The sequence below is a fragment of the Nyctereutes procyonoides genome, unplaced genomic scaffold (genome assembly GCF_905146905.1).
Source record: "Nyctereutes procyonoides isolate TBG_1078 unplaced genomic scaffold, NYPRO_anot_genome, whole genome shotgun sequence".
In the NCBI taxonomy this organism is placed as follows: domain Eukaryota; kingdom Metazoa; phylum Chordata; class Mammalia; order Carnivora; family Canidae; genus Nyctereutes; species Nyctereutes procyonoides.
The window spans coordinates 4,506,449-4,531,422 of NW_026575037.1; the positions used below are offsets into that span (position 1 = coordinate 4,506,449).

At 45.3% G+C, this 24,974-nt stretch overlaps 1 protein-coding gene across 1 annotated transcript in view; it reads right to left on the bottom strand.

The window, feature by feature from the left end:
* ASTN1 (astrotactin 1) overlaps positions 1 to 24,974 on the bottom strand; it is a 300,455-nt gene that overhangs the window by 96,349 nt on the left and 179,132 nt on the right. Inside the window, exon 9 of the mRNA XM_055319541.1 lies at positions 4,600 to 4,674. Within this exon, the coding sequence (XP_055175516.1) occupies positions 4,600 to 4,674 (75 nt within the window). The remainder of the gene's footprint in view (positions 1 to 4,599; positions 4,675 to 24,974) is intronic.

The window sequence follows — 24,974 nt, forward strand, 5'->3', positions numbered from 1 at the left end:
GACGGTTAATTTTCCTTTTGGAAGAGGGTTCTGTGTCCCTCCATTTCAGTTCTCCCTTCCTCCGCAGGCAGCAACAGTTCGAGGGGAGGAGGAAGCCACGCTTTTCTGCAACTAAAACTCGACAGTGCCTTAGACCCACAGAACAAAGTCTGTATCTCCAAAGATGTCATTCTCACCCACTTCTTGAGCTTCTCCTTTCAGCAAACCCTGCCTCACACTTCCTGCTTCTATGGGGCAATCAATTGTAGTTCCTAAAGTCACCTTAATTTTCTCACCTTTTTGCCTTTGCTCTTAAATCTTTTCTAAATTTGCTTCCCTTTCTTCTTTGCTGGATTCCAGTCATTTTAAGACTGTTAAAATTCCCACCCCTTCCGGAAAGCCCTCCATGATCTTGAGACTCAACCTCAGGCTGAGCAGGGGACGCTCCTCTGTGTACATACATGGTCCCTGGCTGCCCCAGAGATGCTGAATTTGCCCCGTCTTTTCCTGTGTCTGTCACCACTCAGGAGAATGTGCTCTATTGGATGGCAGAGGATCTTTGCCATCTTTGTTTCTCCCAGTCTAACACAAATTTTTGGCCCAAAGGGGGGGGGGTCACTCCATAAATACTTGTTGATTGATCAATAAGGAGATTTAGTTATGTTCTCTGGTTTGCATAGGCTACAGGGGTATTTAATCTCCACTTTCAACTTTAAAAGTAGAAGAGATGGTGAAAATTATCCTTCATTTAGAGCAGGATATGTGTGAATCTCTGGGTTTGAATGGATTTAATGGTCAAGATGATTCTGGGTTTCACGTTGTGAGGAACTTCTAAAGTGCATAGTAGTTTCTGAGACACAACACTGTACCACATTAACAAGAAAAAAACAGTGTAATCTTCAATCCCTGGTAGGAACAAGGTGAAACCCTGCAGAGGAAGCAGCCAGGTGTGGCTGAGACTAACCTCACTTGAGAACTCTCAATGTGGCAGGGGCTTTGTAGAGCTGCTCCATTTATCCTCACCAGTGAGGTTGGTCTCTTGGCTCCATTTTACTGATTTGTCAACTAAGATTGGGAGGAGTTAAGCAACCACTCCAAGGTCACCTTCTCCATAAGTGGGAAAGGTGGGGGTTGGTGTGATACTCAGTATGGCTCACAGCAGCTTTCCAGCCCATACTGGCTCTTGCCTATGAAATTCTAAAGTTTTCTTTTCTCTGCAAAATTTACTGAGTAACTCCAAAAACCAAATATAGAACAAACTGTCAGAGAAAAAAGCTGTGTCCTGAAATCTCATCTGTCCCTCATTCATACAGATTTGGCAGGGATGACTTCAAAAAGCCACCAAAGAGAAATTGGGAAAGCATCTGGATTGCTTTCCCAAGTTGGGCCTTCTCTCATGACAGCTGGTGGTGACCACTGCAGTTGATGGCTCAGCTGTAGGCTGAGTCCTGCCCACGACACTGCTGAACTAGTACTTAAAACTTCTGCTCAGAGGCAAACACTTGCCAGCGAGGACTGGACAGAAGCCTGTACTCTCACCGTGGCTTGAGATGAAAGAGAATGGGAGGAAATGGATGAACAGCTCTGGGGCTGACATCTCCACTCTTTCCCAGAGCAGGCCATTCTAGGATGAGGTGTTGTTTCTGGTGACACAGGTACACATGTGGAAGGGAGGTTTCTGAGAAAGAAATCTGGTCTGCACCAATCCTGGCACCAGAGGGTCTAGTGGAATTGCATGATCCTAGCCACAATGGAAAGGAAGTCTCTGGGGCCACATTCTGGGTTTGCTGAGAAGACTGAAGGTTCAGCTTCCTGGGACCCTTAGAGTCTAGCTTAGGTCCTTTCCAGCTCTGTTGGGATTGCAGATTAACAAGGTTAGGTTGGGTATCAAGGTCTTTTATTAATCTGGTTTCAAGTCCTTAGGAAATACTTGAAATGGTCAGCTACAGATCTACTGTGTTCAAAATTGTGTGTTAGATATTAAATATTTAAAACCATGTCAGGTACTACTCTTTCCCTCAAGAAGAGAACCATTTCACTGGGGAAATAAATAGGCAAATAAAAATAAACATGAGATAAAATAATTGACAAATAAATACTACAGTAAGTGTGTTACAGATATTTGGAGGAGGAAAAGTGGATTGGAGAAGCTTTAGAGCAGTGTTTCTCTATCCTGGGTAGAGAGTAGAATTACCATGGTGCTTTGAAAAAACACTCATGGCCTGATCCCACGTCTCAGAACTTTTCAATTAATTGGTTTGTGCCAGGGAAGACCATGGTCATTTCTGAAGCACCCTGGGACTCTCCTGGAGGACAATTCTTAGATGAGACTGTAAATTCCTTGAAGTCAGGAACTGTGTCAGTCATATTTGTTTGGTCAATGGACAGCATTTAAACCAGTTTCTTGCAATGGTCCAGACCACAAAAATAGGTAGTGTTTATATGAGGAGGAGAATATATATTCTTGCTAGAGGAAAGAGGATGAGCAAAAGCACAGGGTAGGAAATGTTCAAGTTGCTGGGGACAGTGGATCAGGTAGGGAATAGATTTGACTAAGAATGGAAGGTTCCATAGGAGAAGAGCAGTTTATAATACAGACTTACAAACTGGAATTCAACTACTCAAAGACTCCAATGTCAGAAATGTGCAGTGGCTTGGAATTCATCAGGACACTAAATCATAGGTGTGCAGAATGGCAAGTAAACAGTCTTTAGCTTCTTTAAGAGATTACAGTCACTAACCAACTAGGTCATAGAATTTTCCAGAATAGTCACTGGCAGTTGGTTTACTCCTATCCTAGAGTGGTTTCGATTAAAGTTCTGAATACCTGAAACTGGTAAATCATGACCCACTGCGTGTGTCAGGGAGACTAGTTATTGTCACAAGCACCAAGATGACTGACCACCCCACTGGCTCCTGAAATAGTTGACTGCAAGAGTCGAACCATGCAACTGACCCCTCTGTTAGTGCTTGGCTATCACCTCCAGTTGGCAGCTAACAAACTTGAAAAGAATAAATGGTGTTTGTGGGGATGGAAACACAGGTTTCGTGCAGGTTCTGCTCTAATAGCAATTTCATTAAGGCCCCAGTTTTTCAAAGTGTTAGTTGTTGACTTTTAGGGGAGAGGAAACTTATCTGCGTTAATCAGCCAAACTCCACCAGGCTCTCCATCTGCCTTATCTTTATCACCCTTTGAAGGTCCTAGCAGACCAGCAGCAGAATGAGAGAGAACAAAGTCAGCCAAATGATAAATCACGGTTGGAAAGTTTAAAAGCCCAAGTCATAGTCTAAGGAATATCGCTGACATCTTGGGCAGCACAAATCCTCAAAAGCAGCCTGTGGCCTATGCCATTAATGTGACCTAGCCTTCCCTGGGAGAGACACTCAGGAGGGAAAAAGGCAGGGGGAGGCTCTGCGAGCAAGTGATTCTGTAAATCTGCACTCTTGCTAAGAGCATGCCTTAGGAGAACACTGTAGGGGCAAACCCAGTCCTCCTAGAGCCAGCAGGGAGGAGGGCCAGGAGAAGCTGGGGCAGAGGAGCCAGCTCCAGGGAGCACATACAGGAGCAAAATGGAACACCTAGGACTGGCTAACATGGAGGGTCTGGGAAGGCTGGAAGGGGAGCAGTGAATACATGAGACCCAACACATTGGAGGAGTGCAGAGAAAAGGAAACAAGCTTCCCATCTGCTCCTCACTGTTCCCCATTCCTTCCATAGTACCTCGCTCTGGCTTAATGCATCCTTTGACATCGGACCCTCCTGCAGGGCCATTTACTTCCTCTACTTGGGGGCGTGCATGTTGAAGGAGATGCATTCAAGTCCATGCTGCTAGGCAACACACAACGTCAGACACTTAGCTGGTAGTAAGCAGACACACACTGAGTGAAGGATAGATTGAAAGAATAAATGGACGATCAGATCTTAGTGTGGAAATAAACACGTGTTCCAGCTAAAGCCTGGTGTAAATTAAACTTTAAGAAAATCCAATAGTTCATGGCGGCACCCAAATCCTTCCTCGCTCATTGGCTTTTCTAGCATGTGCTATTCCAGGTATGGCAGTAGAAATTTGAGAGGGGCCAGAGACACCCAACTTGATTAGGAGGGAAGTAGCGAGAAGAAAATAATAACGAAGGAGAACTGAGAAAAGGAGGAGGCAGGGGTGGGACAGATTCATTTCGAACAAGATTTTATGAAAAAGGTGCAAATTAGATGCAAAGTGGAGAGGCAGAAACCGACATTAATTGCCTGCTCTGTGCAGTTTCAGTGCCAGGGGCTTTCCCCGCATTATCTCATACATTCCCCACAGCAACAGAACCGGGCATATGATGGAGCCCCACTTAACAGACACAGAAACTAGAGGCTACAGGAGGCTAAGTAAATTCCTGGGGTTCACAGAGCAGGCAGGAAGGATGCCAGGACCCAAACAGAGCTGTGTGCCCTCAACGTGCTCCACGGCATCTCCAGGAGAGAGTGTGGGGCCGGTGCTTTTGTGATGGGGAGGGTGGAACAGCTAAATGTGCTTCCCAGGTTACACGTTATCTCTCGGAAAGAAAGTTTAGTGGGAAGTGGGACGTGGGGCTTGTAGACATACACAAGCGAGTCCCTAGATAGCCACTTACCTGAATATTTTATCAGAAGGCTGTTCTCCCAAAACCAGGTCAAAGCCCCGCTGAAATATCGTGTAAGGCCAAGGCCTAAAAGGAGAAACATCATTCGATTAAAGTCAACCCCACAAATACTGCCTGAGCATCCACTTTGTGTGAGGTGCCATGCTGGGTCCTGGAGACCCAGAGATGGAGAGGGCCTTGTCCCAGCCCTCCAGACTCCCCTGATGGCAGCTGGCATGAGCCCCTCAATGCTGGATCCAGATCAAGAACAGGATCAACATAAAAATTACTGAACCAGTAGGAGAGTGGAATGGAATAGACATGACAGCCACAACCACATATAGAGTAAAGTTATATTCAGGTGGATCTCACAAAGCTGTTATTCATGGTCCTTCCGAGGTAGATTTAATAGACACACACTTAGCTTTGCCTCACTTCACAAAGGAGGAGCAGCGTTGATTTCTTGGGAAAGACAAAGCCTCTGGAATCAGACAGGTCTGGGTTCAAACCCCGTTTGCTGTCGATCCAAATGACTTACTGTGGGCATGTTATTTCCTTATTGAGTCTTTCTGGTAAAAACAGGGTTAGTAAAGGCTGCCTCCGGACCACTATGAAGATTAAGCAAATCTCCTCAGGCCAAAGCCACAGCTCATATAGAGTCCTCGACATGTTCCCCTTCCTTACTCAAAATGACATGAAGATTCTGGATCTTTGACAGGTTCCAGATGTTTTCAAACATTTTAATGTCATTCATTCAAGCAGAAACACTTGGAATGGTGTTTTAAAAATAATTCTTAGCTACAAGTCTCCCTTGTGAGCTTCCAGATTTTCCACTTATACTTGAAAGTATCAAAACTATTTGATTTAAATAGTACATATCTTTTGATGAGCCCAAATGTCTAACTCAAAAACTATTTACTCATTTGAGCTACATTAGCAGAGCCTGGGACTGTGTTGGGTACTAGACATCATGTGTACTGGATGAACTCTTTCCATGGAACTCAGTCTCACAAATAATCCAATTATTAAGGATTTTACTGTAGACATGTGGTAAAACTTGCATGTCTTCAAGAACTAGAAAAAGTCAGCCGAATAAACTGACATAATTATGATTAGGGGCTAATGCTAGTAACCTGGTGCTTGTCAACGTGGGTGATATCATCCAATAGAGTGCATTTGGGGACATTCATGGTTGCTCTCCGATAACACAGTGTGTGGAGGACACTGCTGGCATCTAGAGGGCAGGGCTAGAAAGGCTAGAGTAGTACAGTGCTCAGGATAGCTCTGCACAGCAAAGCATTTCCATATGTCCTGTGAACTACTGAATGCCTTACCACACATTTAACATAGGTGAAAACTTGCCTATTGTAACCTGAGCCAAGATGCTAACTGCATTTACATATAAGCATAAAGCAGCTTGTTTATATATATAGTAAATTTTCTGCTTGTGTAACTACCATGTAAATCGAGGGAAGATTATACAGTATTATAAATTTTACCAAGATTTGTTCATAAGTTTGCTAAATCATATCATTGTCACCATCTTTAAATCACCTATATAGCACATCTGGATCAGTCTACATTGCTCTTACATATTTTAGATATCATATATTACTTCATATATTATGCTGAATCACATCAGGTTCAAGTGTCTGTTGACTTTATTATTTCTCTTATCACAATAGTACCACAGCATTTCCACATTAAATTAGTTACACTATCATCATAAATTATTTTCTTTTTATTTCTCTTTTAATCATTGAAGTTTTTTTTTTAAAGATTATTTACTTATTTATTTATTTATGAGAGACACATAGAGAGATGCAGAGACATAGGCAGAGGGAGAAGCAGGCTCCCCACAGGGAGCCTGATGCCGGACTTGATCCCAGGACCCTAGGATCAAGACCTTAACCGAAGGCAGATGCTTAACCACTGAGCCACCCTGTTGTCCCTCTTTTAATCATTATTAAGGCATTATATTTATTGTTCAAATCTTCCATGTGTAGCTTTCATTATTTATGAATTTCATGTAAGGATTATTAAAGGGGCTAAAAATATTTATTATAAAACAGGGTGCTGTGTCTGATGGGGTTGAGCACCACCAACTTAAGTAGTTAAGCAATTAACTAGCCAAAGGAGTTCATAGTTGCAAGGGGAGCCATTGGAACTACATAAGGAAGTGGTTGGGATGAATGCATTCTTTTTTTATGCTTACTATTTATAAACACTTTATTCCTGGAATTCAATTTAGAAATACCCTGAAGCAACTAGAATTGGCTCCAAAATGTGTCCCACACTATATTATGAATAACCCCTGCATCAAATAAACAGTTCTCCCCATGTGTTTTTCCTGTTTGTTCTGTTTGTTGGAGGTGAACCCACAGAGAGGGGTTTGAATATGATTCTTTTTTTTGCTGAACAGCAAGTGGTGGGTTTGGGCAGCTAAAAATCATATATTAATTCAAGAAAAGGTCTAGAAATCATTAGGAGAAAAAGTCCTACATGATCCTTGACACCTAGAAAGGGCAATGCAAAAAGAATGCCATGTAACTTTATCTCTCTGCTGGGCAAAATCACATTTTATTTACTATCAGATTAATAATTTTAAAGCACAAACATTTTGCCTTCGAGTCATCTCCAGTACTCAAAACTGGTATAATGTGTAATTAGAGTTAATTCTTGGCTTGGTTCCTAGGTTGTTTGGAAATATATTTCAAGGAGCCAAATTTTAGGACTGGCATTGATTACAATGTGAACAATTAACTCCATAAAATAACATAAATAAGCCTGTATTCAAGCCATAGGTAATAAATCAATGAGAACACTGATTAAGCACACCTCAGCATGTTGCTAGGTAGGTCAGACCAAAGAGCCTTCCTGTTCTCGAGGGGCCCGGAGATTGAGAAAGACAACTCAGATTCCAAGGGCGCAGATGTACAGGGTAGACCTTGCCCAGATCACAATGAGAGGCAGCAGGGTACGGCAATTAGTACATGGGTTCTGGAGCCAGCCTGCCCACTTTAATCCAGCTTAGCCACCAATCACTGTGTGATCTTGAGCAAGTTCCTTAATCATTGTGTCCCCATTTCCTCACCTGCAAAATGAGGTTGATGGTAACAATTATATCTACTTGGCAATGTTGTTATGAGGAAGCACGATTTAATATAGCTGAAGCGTTCAGAACTGTGTCTGGCATTTAATGAATGCCTGGCAAGCATTTGCTAAAAAAAGTTAAATTTATTGGTTACCAGAATCAAATATAAATACTCTAGGAAGGAGATTCCCTAATTTCTATATAGGAGGAGGTGTCTTGCCCCGCGGTGCAAATGCAGCAGCAACACCAGGCTTTAACTCAGGTTGTCCAGGTATGTGTGTTGCCTGGAGAGGAGGTAATGATGAATACAGGAACACCAAAACTCCACCTGGCGAACACTTCACAGGACAGTGACTACACGTGTTGACATTAAATACCCAGAGAGGGGGGAATAATGTCCTCTGAAATGGTGAGAGTTGTAGACTGCTCCAGCAAAGGAATAAAAAAGAATTTATTCATTTTTCCCCACTAGTCAAGGATGATCCATCAAAGAAATGGGGATTCCTATTTGATTTATTTAGCAAATATTTATGGAGGGCCTATTGCGGCTGAATTGTGATATGAGGCAAAGGAGTTGGGATAAAGAGATTCTTGCCCTCAAAGGAATCTAGTCTTTCTGAAGAAACATATGTATGTCAGGACGAAGAGAATAGGGAAACGGGAAGGTGAATGGAGCCCAAAAGGAGGTAGGCTAAGTGGTGGCACAGTGGTAGAGCACGTCCTGGGAGCGGAAGTCTGGGGGATGGCGGTGTGTGAAGCCATAGCAATGGAGAGTTGGGTGCCCCTGAGCGGAGAGGATACAGGGGGCCACATGGGAAAAGGCAACGTAACACAATGAAGAACTGAACCTAAAAGTACCAAAAACACTTTGGAGTTGAGTTAGCCGTGACCACCTGACCAAGGAAAGGCCTCTGTGGCAAGGCTGTCTGCATAGGAGTCTAAGGAAGAACTGGTTTCACCCAAAAGAAGCCCATCGGTGAGTCCTATATCCAGCCTGAAACGGAGATTGCCTTGGGGATGCTTGGAATCAGGGCCTCTGGCCCTCAAATTGTCCCTCTCCTCTCTTTGCTTTGTTTTCAGTCTTCAGGTTTTATGCTTTCCAAGTGGCTAAAGCACATGGTAGAGACTTTGCCTGCCAGTGGCTGCAGCTCTGCTTCCAAGGGTCAGACCGCAGAGGGGATGCTCCCCCTCTGCACTAGGAAAAAATAACCCATGGAGGGACTGCTTGACGTGTCCTGAATCAGATGAGTAAACGGGACCAATCTCTGCGGCCTGTGAAGGAGAGGCATCTGAACAGAGGCAACTCCCATTTGGATTCCAGGGCTCAAGATGGGAGGAGGGTGAATGCTAAACAGAATAATAATTTCCACCTTAGCTTCTATCTGCTTGTGGGGCAAAAGCACTGCCTCCATCAGGAGTGGGTGGCATTACCGAACAGACTGTGCCAATGTCAGTTTTGTAGAAGGAGCGCAAGGCCACAGAGCTGCCCAAGGATAGGATAGCATCAGGCCGGATGTGGGGCAGAAGCTTGAACCCTGAGGTCGGAAGGATACTTCAGTGTCTTGACTCCCACTTAGTAGGCGGCCTGCAATATTCTCTGCCCTGTATTGGCCAAGCCAGTCACATCTTGCTGGTTTAGGAAAATTGGCAGAGTCAGAAGTCAGGAAAGAGTTTATCTGTTTGTTAATTTCTTCATCCTGACAAATCAAGACCCTGAAGACTGTCCTTCCGTGTGGGCAGCTACAGATGGCCTAGACTCAGGGGCCTTCACAGGTCAGCATGACAACCACATGGGATCCACTGCCTCAGGCAGGAGCATAATCTCCGCTACAGACAAGCCCCACAGCAATGGACACGGAGCAGCCAGAAGGACACACACGCAAACTGGGGATGCTGAGAACTATTAGTAATCGTTTATTTGCCTTTTCCTCTCTCCCCATCCACACAATATCCACAGTTTATGCAGAATCTTTCCTAAGCACAAGCAACTCCCAAGCTTTGAGCTTCTCTCCTCAACTTTTCCTCCTTTTTCCCAAGACATATCAGCAGTCACGGGGTTTTTCCCTTTGGTTTTGGGTGTTGGCTGGGCCAGAAGTTGGTTGTGGCCTTGACTTGACTTGACTGGGTCTTTGGGCATTTCTTCCACTATGTAACCTAGACATAAGTGAGTGAGTGAACACTCTGCATGGTCAGCCTTGACTGGATAATCCCTTCACACTAGCTCTCACAGTTCTCACAGGAAGAGACCACTTTTTCTGTGGACAAGAGCATTTCAAACGCTGCTTTTTGAATAAGTGCAACTTTCCACCTAACAGTGGCACCTCAATATGGAGCTTGAAAGATTTTGGTCAGCATGTCTGGTGATGGGCTCAAGACTCATTGCCTGGGAGTGGGAGGGGGAAGAGATGGATGGATGGATGGGAGGAAGGAGGGAAGAAGGAAGGAAAAAAATAGGCAGAGGGGAAAGAGAGAGAAGACATGAATATATGTATGTGGGGGTGTGTATACAGCTCAGTGTGGAGAAAGAGAATGTCTCAGATGCAGGCATTGACGAGTAAGGCACATCATGATGAGCTTACAGAAACCAGGAGCCTCTTTTGAACTTATATATATCTCTACCTGTCACTAGAGTGTTTTTCAAAGGAAAATAATTTGTTCCATAGTTAAAGAAAAGCAAATCCTTTAAAGCTTGCCTCTGGCCCACATTCGGCTAAGTTTCTGGTGGAAGCACAGTCTTCGAAGTTCCAGCCGAGCTAGGGCTACACCATGGGGTCCTGGTTGAGGATATCATATCCATATGTAATGTGACAGCTTTTGAGCAAATGTTCCTTTCCTTAGCGAGGTAAATGCATTTGCAAGCAGGGAACAGTGAAACAAAGAAAGAACAGAGGTTCATTAAAAAATACTTCTACAGAAAGGTAGTTTGCAAGATACTCAGGAAAAAAGATGAAGAGAAAAATGATAAAAATGACTTTTCCAGCTACACTGTTGGCTAAGACTTTCCATGCCTCCATTTATCCTAATGATAAGAAGGGGAGATTATTATGTGCCACTGTCTTTACAATCAGTACCAGTTCTGGGAGGAGTACATACCGGAACGGCTGATGCCTAGATTATCTGCTAAACCCGTGGCTTTGTCAGAAGTTAAATAATAAGGATAATGAGGCCCGATGTTCCTATAGGATCCTTTAAGTCTGGGGACCTTTGCAGATGTTCTTTTCTTTCTTTTCTCTCCTTTTTAAAAAGATTTTAAGGGGCACCTGGGTTGCTCAGTGGGTTAAGTGTCTTCCTTTGGCTCAGTCATGATCTTGGGGTCTTGGGATAGAGCCCCAAGTCAGGTTCTCTGCTCAGCGGGGAGCCCCCTTCTCCCTCTCCCTCTGCCCCTCCCCCTTACTTGTGCTCTGTCTCTCTCTCAAATAAATAAAATATTTCTAAAAAAATAAAGACTTTAAAAATGTATCTATTTTATTTTAGAAAGGAGGGGAAGGGCAGAAGGAAACGGAGAGAATCTCCAGCCATCTGATCTCAGTGCCTGAAGGCAGATGCTTAACGGACTGAGCCACCCAGTTGCCCCAAGGGGAGAGAGAGAGGAGGAGAGAGAGAGAGAGAGAGAATCTTAAGAAGACTCCATGCCCAGCCCAGATGGGCCCTGGGTTCAATCTTACAACCCTGAGATCATGACCTGAGCCAAAACCAAGAGTTGGACGCTTAACTGACTGAGCTACCCAGGTGCCCTGATGTTGTTTCTTTACCTAGAATTTCTCCCCTCCCATTGACGTGGATAACTTATACTATTCTGTTAAGTCTGGCTTAAAAATTACTTTCCAAAATAGACCTTCCCTGGTGTGCCAAGACTAGGTTATATCTCTTGTTATATAAAGCATTTTCCTTTATAAAACCTACACATCAAATCAATTTATTATATATTCAGTTGAAATTTCCCCTCATCAGATATAAAGAGCTCTGCTATCATCTCTGCTCTCCCTTCACTGTCTAGCACAGCACCCTCATGGAGCGGGTGCTCAAGAAAGAACTAGACTATGTGACAAATGAGGCTGGACCCGGCTCTGAGTCCTGGAGGAGATAGTCCCCCATAGTCCACAACCTCAGGCAAGGCACTTACTTTCCCTCAACCTCAGTATATTCATCTATAAAATGTGGAAAAAACAGTACCTAGAATTGTATATAAATGAGTGTGCGTATACTAGCACAGTGCCTGCCACATGGAACAAGCCAACAAATATTACTGACATTATAACTAACATTACCATGTGATGAATAGAAAACACATTTCTAACATTACATTTTAAAAATAAACTGTGATGGGGGCGTCTGGATAGCTCAGCCAGTTAAGCGTCTGACTCTTGATTTCGGCTCAGGTCATGATCTCAGGGTTGTAAGATTGAGCCCCGCATGGGCTCTGTGCTGGGTGTGGAGCCTGCTTAAGGGTCTCTCTCTCTCCCTCTTCCTCTGTCCCCTTTTCTCCTCTCTCTCAAATATAAATAAATAAACCATGATGATCATGTATATTTTATAAATTCATGTTATCTTTAAGCATGTAAATCTCATGTAAAGACAAATGAAATATTGACATGACTTTATTCATTACTTAACGTCTATTATTTAGAAGTATTTAAGCAGCAGAACACCATATTTGTCAGTAAGTAGCAAAGCAGCCAGGAGTGTGGCTCTGGTGCCAGACTGAGTAGGTTTAAACTTGGCTCTACCACCGATTAACCCTGTGCCTTTAGCTAAGGTCATTAATTCCTACCATCAGACCATTCTGTCCACTTGTTCCAGTCATGCTAACACCAACTCATCCCCAACTTTCCCCCCACATTTCAGAGTCTGGCTCACTGTCCTCCCCAACACTCCTCCTTAATTTTTGCTGACTTCAGTAGCCACTAAAATGATCCTTTCAATTCTCAAACCACTCAGCACCTTGACTTTTCTTCTTAAATGACCCTGTCATCCACCCCCACTCCCATGGTAAAGCCTAGACTACCAATGTCTGCAACCCTTCCTTGGTCCTAATTTCAAGAATCACAATATCTGACCTTCATGTCCTACCTTCCCAGATCATTCCTCTTAACGCCAGAATTTTCTACGGCCTCCTGAGACTTAAAATCCATTCATTTAACCACTGTTTTATTGACCCTCACCAACCTCATGTATTCTCCACACTCCTTACTTAGATTAAATTCTGTGGCCCATAAAATTCACACCCTTTCATGTAACCTCAACTCTCTCATCCCTCCACCGCTTCATCATACTTGTCTAAAACACTCCATCACTGGTTAAACTCAATGATCCTGTGGCTCTAGCTCTGTCCTTCCACACGTGAATGCAGTTGGCAACTATGCTGATTGGCCCCGTTCTGAATCCCACACCACTGATCTCGAGTGGGCTCTGAATACTGCCTACATCACACTATGTTGTCCTTGTCTGTTCACTCTCCTCCTCTCTAGATCATATTTCAAACCTTCTTCTTTCTCCTCAAAACCTCCAACACCTCCTCCCCCATCCTTACCCTTGGCTAACGCTCTGCTTCCTACATAATGAGAAAACAGAGGCAATCAGATTAAAAGCTTATACCACCACATCCACCCACCACCTACCTGCCTCTTGCCTATTACTTGGCTCTTCTTCCAGTAATTAGGCAGGAACAGTTTGTGTTCCATCTAGCATGCTGCTATTCCAAATAATCCTTTGAGATCTTATAGACAGTGGAAACATAAGGGAAGGAGCCCCAGGTAGAAGTTACAAATCCAAACTCCCTTCTGCTAGTACGGCCTCAAGCAAATAAATGTGCCCTAAAGTCTCAACTTCTTGATATGTAGAATGAGAATCATAAAGTAGAGCATATTCCATACGAATTTCACATTGTTGAACAAAGTGTGTATAAATAAACTTCGGATCATGATAATCTTTGATTATTCATTTTAAATCAGTTTTTTTGAAGTTTTTATTCTATATGTTGTGTGTATATGCATGTGTCCACTTTACAGAAATGAATCTCAATGAAAGATAAAACAGTGGAAAGCTGGCCCAATTCCTGCCTCTGTGGGGCTCAGTTTCCTGATCTATAAAATGGGATCATAATAGTACCTACCTCACCAACTGCACAAGATTAATGATCTAAAATATGTGCAAGCATCTTTGTTACAAGGTAGGTTCTGAATAGATGCTAGCTGTTACTATTCACATTTGACTAGGAATGCTGGTTCTAAATGTTGAAAAGGGTTTTTCCTGAAAAAATTTTAGAAATATATAAAATGACTCTGAAAATGACAATAATGAAAAAAAGATGTTAAGACTTTTCCTCCAGTTTTGGAATTCAAGGATATGACATTGCAGAAGAAGTGGGAATAAAGTCAAATGCACACCATGATGGTTAATTTTCTGTGTCAACAGAAAATTGATTGGGCCTTGATTGGACCCACCCTTGATTGGGCCACAGAGTGCCCAGAGAGCCAGAGCATGTCAATCATTATTTTAGGTGTTTCTAGGAGGGTAGTTCAGAGGAGATTAACATCACAATCAGTAGACTAAGTAAAACAGATCCTCCTCCCTTGTGTGGGTGGGCCTCGCCCAATCAGTTGAGGGCCTGAAGAGAACAAAAAAGCTAATCTTCGTTTGAGTTAGAAACAGCTCCACTTGCTTGATGGACTTTGAACTGAGACATCAGTTTTTTTTCCTGCCTTTCGAATTAAACTGAAACATTCCCTTTTCTTGGGTTTTAAGCCTGCTGGCCTTCAAACTGGAGCTACACCATCAATTATCCTAGGTCTCAGGCCTTTGGATTCAGACCAGAATTACACTACCAGCTCTCCTGGGTTTCCAGCATGCTGACTACAGATCTTGGGACTTGTCAGCCTCCATAATCACATGAGCCAGTTCCTTATAATAAATCTTTTTCTATATTTGCATCTAGAGACTATTGGTTCTGTCTCTCCATAGAGTGCTGAATGCACACATATAAGCACATATACATACACAACTATAGAATCCATGCTTAGTCTTTTTGTCAACACAAAGCATTTCAGGGAGTGAGGGAAGTGAGGCGACATGAGCAGGGGCCCTAAGTCATGCAGGAGACATCAGTACTTTGACCCTGACCAGGTACCTTATGGAGAGAAAGATAAATGCCTGCTTCTGTGACTCAGGGTCATCACAGAGGGCAGATGCACAGTCCATCTGCCCTCAGATGGAGAAAATTGGTGCAGACTTGCAGTTCCCTTGTATATTCTGGGATTGAGGATTATATAAAGTAAAAGGAAGAAATCTTGAATGGGTCAGAAAACGCTGCTAACAGTAACTGCCATTTATTAAACAGCTGCCACATGCCAGGCAGGCACTATGCTCAGGTGCCACACACCCATCAATCATTTCACAACCACCCAGAGACCTATCTAGCCATACAGTGATTATCCCCATGTTGCAAATGTGCACACAGGTTCATCAGGGTTAAGTAAGTTGTGCAAGGTCACACAGCCAGTCAGGGGCACAGGTGCATGTTATCATGGATGGCATCGCCTATACCTTCTCCTGCACCTTGCTCCCCCTTCTCACCATCGGAGGTATAGGAATGCTCGAGAAAATGTCCCAAGAGACCACTGGGTCCACAGGCAGGGATGCCACCTGCCTATTGGGCAGGCTTGCCCATCACTGCCTTCCAGGTACAGTGACGGGAGGGGCAGACACTGTCTATAGTGCACAGGAGGAATGACCTGCTCCCTTGGCTGTGTTTTTGTAGGGAAGCTCTGGCATACACCAAGTGGTCTTAAAGCCTCTTGCTTATCTGTCATCCTCTTTAAATGTTCTCTCACTGACCCAGCCACTGAAGCTCCTTTATGCTTGCATCTTTTATAAATAACAGTTAGCAAATGGCTCTCAAGCTTTGGGGTACCTCAAATTCACCCTCACAGATAAGCATCAAGGTTCTCAAACTTTAGTTGCTCTCCTTTCAAACATTTAGGGTGAAGCTAAGCATCAATATTTTTAAAAAGTCAGGTGGGTGATGGTAAAGCACACAATAGGTTGAGAATCACTGTCCTAATAGGTGCCCGCTCCTACTCCCAGCCAATCTTTATGAATGAGTCCGGCATTCTACAAAATACGACTGCCATAAAAACAGAAATTGCAACCTAGCCTAAGAATTCACTGGAACTCATTCTTAAATTTCTGAATAATAATGAGAGATGAGGCATATTGAGCTCTTTTATTGATGAATTAAGATATTCCAAATCTCATTACAATTATATAAGATGTACATTTTTTTTTAACTGTCAAGTCATTTTGACTTCACTGGATCAATGTTTCCATTAAAAGAGTATTATACGGCATTGAGATTTTCATGCATTCATAAATGCATTTACAGGGACAGATGCCCTCTCCCACATACATGTGTCCCTGTTTCACATGCACACATGTTCACAAAATCACACACTTTGCTCCAGCCAGCTTCAACAATTCCTTTGGGGGTAAGGAAGTCAGATGTCTGCCAGGACTCGAAATGGCTCTGCTCCTCCTCTCTTTACCTCCTGGCAGCTGCTCTGGACACTGAAAGCTGTTCTGCAGAACAGAATCCTGGAGGGCAGGGTCCCTTATAAAGTAAATCACCATCAGGCCTTCTATCATTCACACAAATCACCCCATGGCCCAGAATCTGTGGCTGGGCTCTGGAGTCAGACAGATTTCCACGTGAGTGCAAGGCAGAGATTTGAGTTCCTTGCCAGCCCTGCAAAACTGACCAGATATTTAACCTTTCCAAACCTCTCTTTCTTTTTTTGTTCAATGGTGATGATAATAGTTGTCTGTTACTTACAAGGCTATAAGCAGATTAAATGAATAAATAAATTTATAATTTCAGTTACAATGACTGAAATACAGTCGTCACTTTCTAAATGGAAGTTTCCTTCTTCCACTTCTCTCTGGACTCTCAATCTAAAGGGTTAGTTGATTTTTACTCTGGGTTAGTGCAGCCAGGGTCTCGAGTTCAATCCTCCAGAAAGCTTGTTAGTCTCACTTACTACTACTGTCTATGGGCACGGCCTGGGTCACGTGTCCCTAGACACCCATCTTTGCTCACAGATGAATTGGATCTGAGCTTGGTAATGGATCGTGCAAATCTATCTCTGCGAGAAAAACAGTTCAACATCCATTCACTGCTGAGTGTGACCTCCCTGTATAAAGGAGGGTACAGGCCTGGGGTTTCTTCCTCCTCCACAGACATGCACATTCAGCTCCATTGAGGAGGTAGGGGAGCCAACAGCTTGAACACAAAAGAAAGATAAGAGGTAGAGGATGTGCAGGAGAAGGGGCAGCTTCCTACATTCTTATGATTTTATGTCAAAGGAAACTGATAGTGTAAATGAACCAGGGAAGAATCACAATACCCATCAAGGACCTGTATTTAGTGTAGAGCTTGTACCTCTTCCCCAAAGTCCTTTCCTATCTACTAATTTGTCTCAGTTCAACATATATTTAGCAAGTTTCGCTAGTAATTCAATTCCTCATTCACATATTCATTTATTTATTTCCTCGAAAAAATAATAATTAACCAAGTGCCATGTGAAAAACAGTTTGTTAAACACCATCGAGGGACACAGAAATGATTAATACACATTCTCTGCCATCCAGGGCTTCATTAATGTAGCGAGTCAATCCTCAAGCAGTTATTATGCACCTCTGATGAGCCAGACACAATAGAGTGTACTGGGACACACAGATCAAAGGCTGGGTCCCTGTCCCAAATCACGATCTGATAAGAATGACAAGTAAACAATCTATGGCATTTGGTTTGTCAATTTTGATGACAGATCAAGTAAAAGCCATTATTTATCATGCATTTGCCAGCAGCCACTGAGCCGAGCGGTTTATATTTATTATTTCATGTAATTCTCATAAAAACCCCGAGGCATTATTCATCCCATTTCACAGATGGGGAAAGCAAGGCTCAGGAAGGTTCAATAATATTAGCCAAACTCTCACAGCTAACACACGGCAAAGCCAGGGTGTGAGCATGGTGCCCTCAGGTACCACAGCCTCTGCTGTGACCTCGATGCATCATCTCCACCCTGCACTGAGCAACCCTGGTTGGAAGGGCTAATCCACATCTATATTTCCAGGCAGACGTAAGAAGGCAGGATTGAAAGGCTAAGTTTTAACCACAAGCTATGGCAAGATGGGTATTGGGTAGCTAGACAAGCAGGGCTGGCCTTTCATAGAGAGGGGAGTAGAAATAAGAGACCAGGGGAGCAGACGAGCAGGAACAGCCACATGGCCGCTGATCAGTCCTTTACTATCCCCATCCATCTCTATTTCAGAGATAAGATCACTGAGGCTCAGAGACGTTACATTGCCAAAAACCATACAGAAGATAAAGGAGGTAAGATCATTCACTCATTCGTCCATCCATTTATTCACCAAGTATGTATTCAGCAGCTGGCAGGGGCCAAGCTCTGTGTTCTGGGGATACCGATCCGAACAAAAGCAAAGATGGTGAGGTTCTGCTTCATGGACTTCACACTCATGAATATAAAATCACGGCTGAGTAGAAAGCTCTGAAGGAAGGAATGTGATCCTTGAAGGTGTGTGGTCAAGGACAGCCTGTCAGAGAAGGAGAAGGTTAAGCCCTGGCCCTCAAGGTTCCCTTGTGTGGCCTGCCGCCCACCCCCACCCCAACTCTGACTTGCCAATTTCATCAGCAGCCTCCACTTCCCTGCTAATTACAGTTATCAGAGTGTCAAAGATCCCCACAATGGGCCAGGACGATCCGGGGTGCGCTAGCCCTGGAGAGCCTGGCCCTCCTTCCTGCTCTAGCTGGCACCTTCCCAGAACTCAGTTTTGACACCAATACAGCCTCCAAGGCTCCAGATTTCAAGTGACTCTGCCCTGCCCTCCCTTCAGCCATCATTGATTAGCTCTGTATTTCCCTCTTCATACTTCTCTGCAAGTATTCTGTGATATGTTTGTTTTCTTGCTTCTCCCAGGTCCTTCCCCACCAGAGCATGCATCCCTCGAGGGCAGGAGCTCCCCTCTTCCCCATGTTTTCTACAGCCAGTGGTAGAGCCTAAGACACAGCCAAACCTTCGCGGTGTGTGGGGAGAGGGTGCAGGAAATTAATGAATTATTGGATGACTACAAATAAGCAAATGCATTTGACATTAGAAAGAGCAATGTCTCCGTGAGCGGTGTTTGTGCATATGTGAGAGAGAGATATGAGGGAGGACTAGAGACAGCAATTGCCAGACTGAGTTTAAAGGTTCAAGGTAATAATGATAGCAACATCATTAACTGATAATGAAAGCAGAGACAAAATAGGTAGATACTCTCAAGAAATGTAGGCAGCAAAGTAAATGAGAAAAATGATAGGGAGAGATAATCGGGTCAAGCGATCACCTGACGTTTGAATAAGGGATAGAAGGTGGCCAGGTATAACGGAAGACGCAAAAGAGAGTTGGTCAGGGGGCAAGATTCTATAGAAATTGAGTGAGTTCGAAGGACAAATTGGGGCGAGGAGTGTAGCTCGGTGGCACTGACGACACATCCACTCCAACACAGGAGTGAGAGGGCAAAGAAAAGGACATGGTACAAGCAGACATAATGAAGGTAAGGCCTCTGACTTTGCTCCATTAGATCTGAGGCTACGGCCTGAGAATCAGAGCCAGGATGGAACTGGGTGCCTGAGGACAGGGAAAAGGTTCTGGCCCATGAGGAGAGATGAGTAAGATGATGGTTGTGATGTTGCTCAATTCTCTCCATCCTGAGGAAGTCACAGAGCAGCACAGAAGCAAGCAGAAAGCTATCATGGGACTTGGAATGGGCCAGGCAGGAGTGGCAGGGGCAAAAAGTGGCAAGGAATTAGGGGTGACTGCGAATGTACTTTCATAAATGGCCTCATGTAAGGTCTACATTGGCTGGTGCGGGAGGGCATATAAGCCAGGAAAGAGACAATGGGGGATTCGGTGGATATTGAATAATGAAGTCAAAGCACAGACTCTTGGGGAGGATGGAAGGGGGGAAGCACATACCAGGGAGGCTGTGAAGAACTCCAGAGTTCAAAAGCTTAATGGTGAGATGCTTTTAAAATAGACTGCCATCAAGGAGTGGCCTTACAGTTTATCACCTAAAACTGAGAAGAAATGGAAGATACCAGCAAAGTGAGATGTCAGTTAGAAGGACAATTAATGTGTGTGTTTCTTCATTCATGCAGTCAGCACAGAACTCCTGAGGGTTTACTATGTGTCCAATGCCGCGCTCATCACTGTGGAAGCAAAGTCAAGTAAGACATCGCCCCTCTCCTCAAGAACCTACAGTCAACGAAGGGACCAGATAAATCAATGGGTTAATTGATTCTTAAGAAGAAGCAATAGGTGGAAGACAGAGAACAAGATTCCAAAACCGATGCCTTCATCAGCTGCATGTATTCTGGGAAGTAATGACAACCATGTAAACTGAGGGCAGATAAATCAGGGTGACTTCTTTTACCATCCCATCCAGTGACTGCTGATCAGCATGCATCCAGTACAGCAGCTGCTCTCAACTGCGGCGTGCATCAGAATCCCCTAGAGGGCTTGCTAAAATTTGAATTGCTGGGCCCCGCCTCAGAGCTTCTGATTCAGGAGGTCTGGGTTTAGGCTGGATAATGTGCATTTCTAAAAGTTTTCAGGAGAGGCTAATACTGCTGGTCTGGGAATCACACTTGGGAGAACCTGTGCTAGTGGTGTTAAGCCTCCCTGGGCATCAGAATCACCTTGGGAGCTTGCAACCAACCATACCACGGCCAGGTTCAACCCCAAGAGAGGTCTGATTTAATAGGTCTGATATGGGGTGCGGCCATGGATACGTTTCAGTACATCCAAGGAGATTCTAATTTGCAGCCTGGATAGAGAACAACAGTATTGCTTTGTGCCTGCGCTGAGATAGATGCCCAGAACACCAAGTGCAGAGATTTGGCCTAGGTCATAAGGAGTTCACGATCTAGAGGGAGAATTATCCGTATGCATATATTTAAGACAGGAAGGTGAGCAACAGAGGTTTGGAAAAGTGCCAGGGTGAAACTGAGGGCAAGCAGGAAAAGCTACAGAGTTGAGGAGGAGGAGGTGGGATTTGGAAAGGAGACTGGAAGAGAAGAAAGGTTGGACCCTTCCAAGATGGCAAAGTGGCGGAGGAGGAAGTAGTGATGTCAGGGGCTGGGGGTGGGGGGTGTGCTCCAGTCCAGGAATGGGAAAGAGCCTGAGAAGGCACTCTGCTGGATAATGCAAGTGGTTCAATGTGGCTGATGCACCAGGGACGTGGAAGCTCAAGCCTGGAGCAAGGCTGGCCAGGCTGGCAGGTGGCAGGTGGCAGGTCAGGAAGTGGCACTCAGGCTAGGCCAGGGGTCATGGAGAGCCCCTAGAGAACTGCCTCCAGTCCCCCGGCATCCCCACTGGGCTCCCTTCCCTGTCTCACAGTTAGAGTTTCCCCACTGAAAATCATCACAGCCCCCTGTTTTTCCTCGTTATTTTTCATGTAAAAGACAGATAGGAAAAAGCAATTCGGCGCCTTGGTCTTGTTAGACTCGCAGTAGATTTCAATCCCCTTTACTTATTTATGGACCTATTTTTCCCAAGTGCTTCTTTTCCCTGGTATATTTGTAAACACCATTTTTATTCCTCTTAATCCGTTTGGCAGCATTAACTCATTCTGCACTCACAGGCTTTATCTTTCCTATGAAAAACATTCACAGACACGGTTAAAATTCACAGATTTTTGTTGTTGTTCTCTCCCAAAACTTTTTCGGATTTGGGCTTTGGGAATGTTTCCTTGCCCGGGCCAGGTTTTGCTGAAGGCAACTCACTCTTCAACTCAAGATACGTTTCCTACATTTTGCATCTGAGTGCCCCTGTGCGGCACACACAGGCCTTTCTCATGCGCACGCTCAAGCCTGGAAAGTATTTGCTCTGACCTTGGACTTGGGCACAGTGGTTGGGCAGCCTCAGGCCTAGGGACTAACAAAAGGTTTCAGATCCCTGTGGCTGTCCCTCCTGCATTTCCTACCAGCCTCAAATCCACTCATACAAATGACAGCTGCTGGGCCTGCCCCCGTTGAATTGCGCCCCTGTAGAATGTTCCAGTCGCAGCGTAATCCATTCTGTCAAGCTGACTGCCAGTGGAGACTTGAGGAAGTCCAGCGATTGTAACAGCCCAGCCAGAGGCAAGAGAGAGAAAGACACAACGGTGGATGGGGGCTGTCCTCCGTGCCTCATTGATACCGTGAAAGCTCTGCGATTTCTGGGGTCTTTCAGCATTCTCCAAGATGGGGTCTTTATTCTCCCTCCACACTGCTGGTGCAGCAGCCAGGAACAAAGGCTGGGCTCGGTCATTGTTCAGCACAGACAGCAAGGAGAATGGAGTGTTTGAAAGTGCCATTCTGCAGCATTTGGCTTTTGATTTTCTCTCTCTCCAATTTAAGTGATGGGGGATGGTAAGCATTGCTCTGGGGAAAAGGAAATGGAAGGCCTTTACCTCCATTAGAACCATCCAGAAATGAGAATCGTTGCCCGGTAGTGAGGCTGCCATCGTGCTGGAAGCTGACGGCTGGAGCCTTTGGGGAATATTGAGATGATGACACACTTCGGGGAAAAACTGGGTTTTAGGTGATCACAAAATCCAGTACTGAGAGACCACGTCCCTCACTGCAAACCCACTGAATCACTGCAGGCCTCAGCAACCAAATTTCAAGAGATTTCAGAAGGCAGGATCCTCCTCCAGCAGAGCATTCTATTTTGAGAGGGTGTTAAGCATTCAACACTTTTCTTATGTGAATTAAAATCTTCTTCTTTTTAATTCGTACCTATTAGTCCTGAGTCTGGCTTTCTGGGGCAAAACGGAGCAAGGCTAACTCTCTTGCTACAGTTATTAGCGTGTCCTCCCTTCACTTCTTCTCTACACTGAACGCCTCCAGGCGCTTTTCTCAGGCCTGCCAAATGACTGAGCAATCTCTGGTCACTCTCATTTGGACCCTGTCCAGTTCGTCACTGAACAGGCCAATCCTAAACCCTGCAAGCTGGGGCTGAGCAGACCAACACACCACGGAGCAGAATTCCCCCAGCCTCCTGACAGCCTCAGCCTTTCCTGCACACGCTGATCCCACCAGTTCAGAGCCAGGCCACCTTAGACCCAGCACAGAGACTCCTCACGAGTCTGGCACCTAGGGCAGATGCTGACGCGAATGCCGGTGTCTTACCACTCTACCTCCTGCTGTGCACGACTGGGCCACCACCCAGACACCTGCTTTAGGACCTGGGTACTCACCCCCCAAGCACTGGGAGTGTGCCTGCCGATGGACCATGCCTGACACCATTCTGGGCAGTGCCCTCAGCTGAAGGGAGCTTCTTGGTCTCAGGTAGGCCTCCTTTTCTGGGCAGGCTCCCATCCAGGGACTGGCCCCGTGGGGATCAAAAGTCCAATCCCCTTGCCTCAATTTGGGACATCTCTAAAGGGCTGTCCCAGCTCCTGAAGGACTGGCAAGGCCTCTGTTGTCACCGCCTGGCAGGTGAGCATCTCTCTCTGCCCAATCTGCTTCTTTCATTCCCTCATAGTTGTTGTTCCTGGGGAGAACTCTTCCCAGTAACTCCCCCGGACAGAAATCCAGCCTTGGCCAGTGTCCTGGGGTGGGGATGGGGCTCCCTCTCACACAGCCCTCAAGTCCAGCTTTCATGCAATGGTGAGGAAGGAACAGTGTGGCCCTGCCTTCCTAAGCTCTCACTTTCTGCCTCACACCTGGGGACTTCTGCCCTGCTGACACCTGCCCAGCCTGGAGAAACCACCTGTCCTGTGCACACCCAAGGCCCTCACTCCCTCTCCCCTCCTAGAAGGAAAACAAAGTGTAGATCACGTGAAAAGCCTTTTCCCGGGGCAAGGAGATCTCAGCAAGGAGGACCCAGAGCCCCTCCATTACCCTGAAGAGTCCTCTCTCTGTTCCCCACTGTTGTGTGCTGTCATCCTCCAGCCCTGTTGTGCCCTGGGCTGCCCCACCACCCCTGCTTTGTCATGCTTTTCTTCCCTCGTCCCCTCTTTGGTCCCCCTCTTCCCAGGTCTCAAAACCACTGCAGCTTCCTACTTCTGCTGTATGACCCCTGCTCCTGACAGTCACTGCACCCTCACACACTTGGCAGTCCCAAAAGAACAAGGAATCTGGGCTTGGCTGAGTGGACTAGAAGACCTGAAGTCTGAGCTCCTGCTTTGGCCATTCCTTGCTATTGCCGCTGCATGTGGCAGCTCCCTGGGCTCTGCCCCAAGCCAGGGAGCAGCTAGCAGACACCCGTTCCTCCCAAGCACCTCAGTTCTCTGCCCAAAGCTCTGGGTGTCACCAGGCTCCCTACTTGGATGAGTACCAACCACTCCATCCTGTCCCTTTAGGGTATACCTACTAGACCCTTCTTCATTAGTTGGGCTAATTTACTTCCAAATCCTAATCTTGAGTCCAGCCTTTTTATTGCTTCCCTCTCTCAAATACACACACACGCACACACACACACACACACACACACACACACCCCACACACACTCTCTCTTTCTCTCTCCATCCATGCTATCTTCTGAATAAAAGAGGACCTGCCATGCCTGAGGAAGACAGGGAATTTCCTCTTCTCACTGCAGAGATGGCCAACCCCAACCTTCACCTTGAAGCAAGCCCGGATAAACTCAGCAGGCTTGTGAGCAGGGAGGATTAGTTGACAGGTTTCCAGGGACAGCAGCTGAGACCCGGCTCCTAGTACCGCCTCTGAAGCTGAGACTCAAGCCTGCTCTTTTGTCCCTAGAAGGATTGTCTCCCTTTATGAACACCTTCCAGCTTATTTAATTTTCCCAGACTCTCCTCCTGCCCATTTGCCTTCACAACATGTGTGCTCTCTGTGGACAGAATGATCGGGAGGGTCACAGAACTGCTGCCAAGGTCCAAACGGGAAATAAAGCTGAAGATGGTGACGAACCACAGGAAAGGGGTTATGATCTCTTCGTAAGAATGAATACAAAATCACTACTTAGGAGGGAAGATGGAATGATGAATAGCAACATGCAAAGAACGTGACCATGATGATATGGACAGTCCAAAGGAAGGTGTCCTGTGCCTGACATGTACATCTATGTGTGGGGGGGAGGTGCACGGGGGGGGGGTGAGGAATAGGATGGTAGTTGGGTGTAGCAACTTCAAGGTGCAAAGAAACCTCAAGAGATTCTCTAGCTGTTTGAGGTCAGAGGGAAGTAAATGGTTTGGAAGTGGAGAGGAGGAGGGAACTCAGAATGT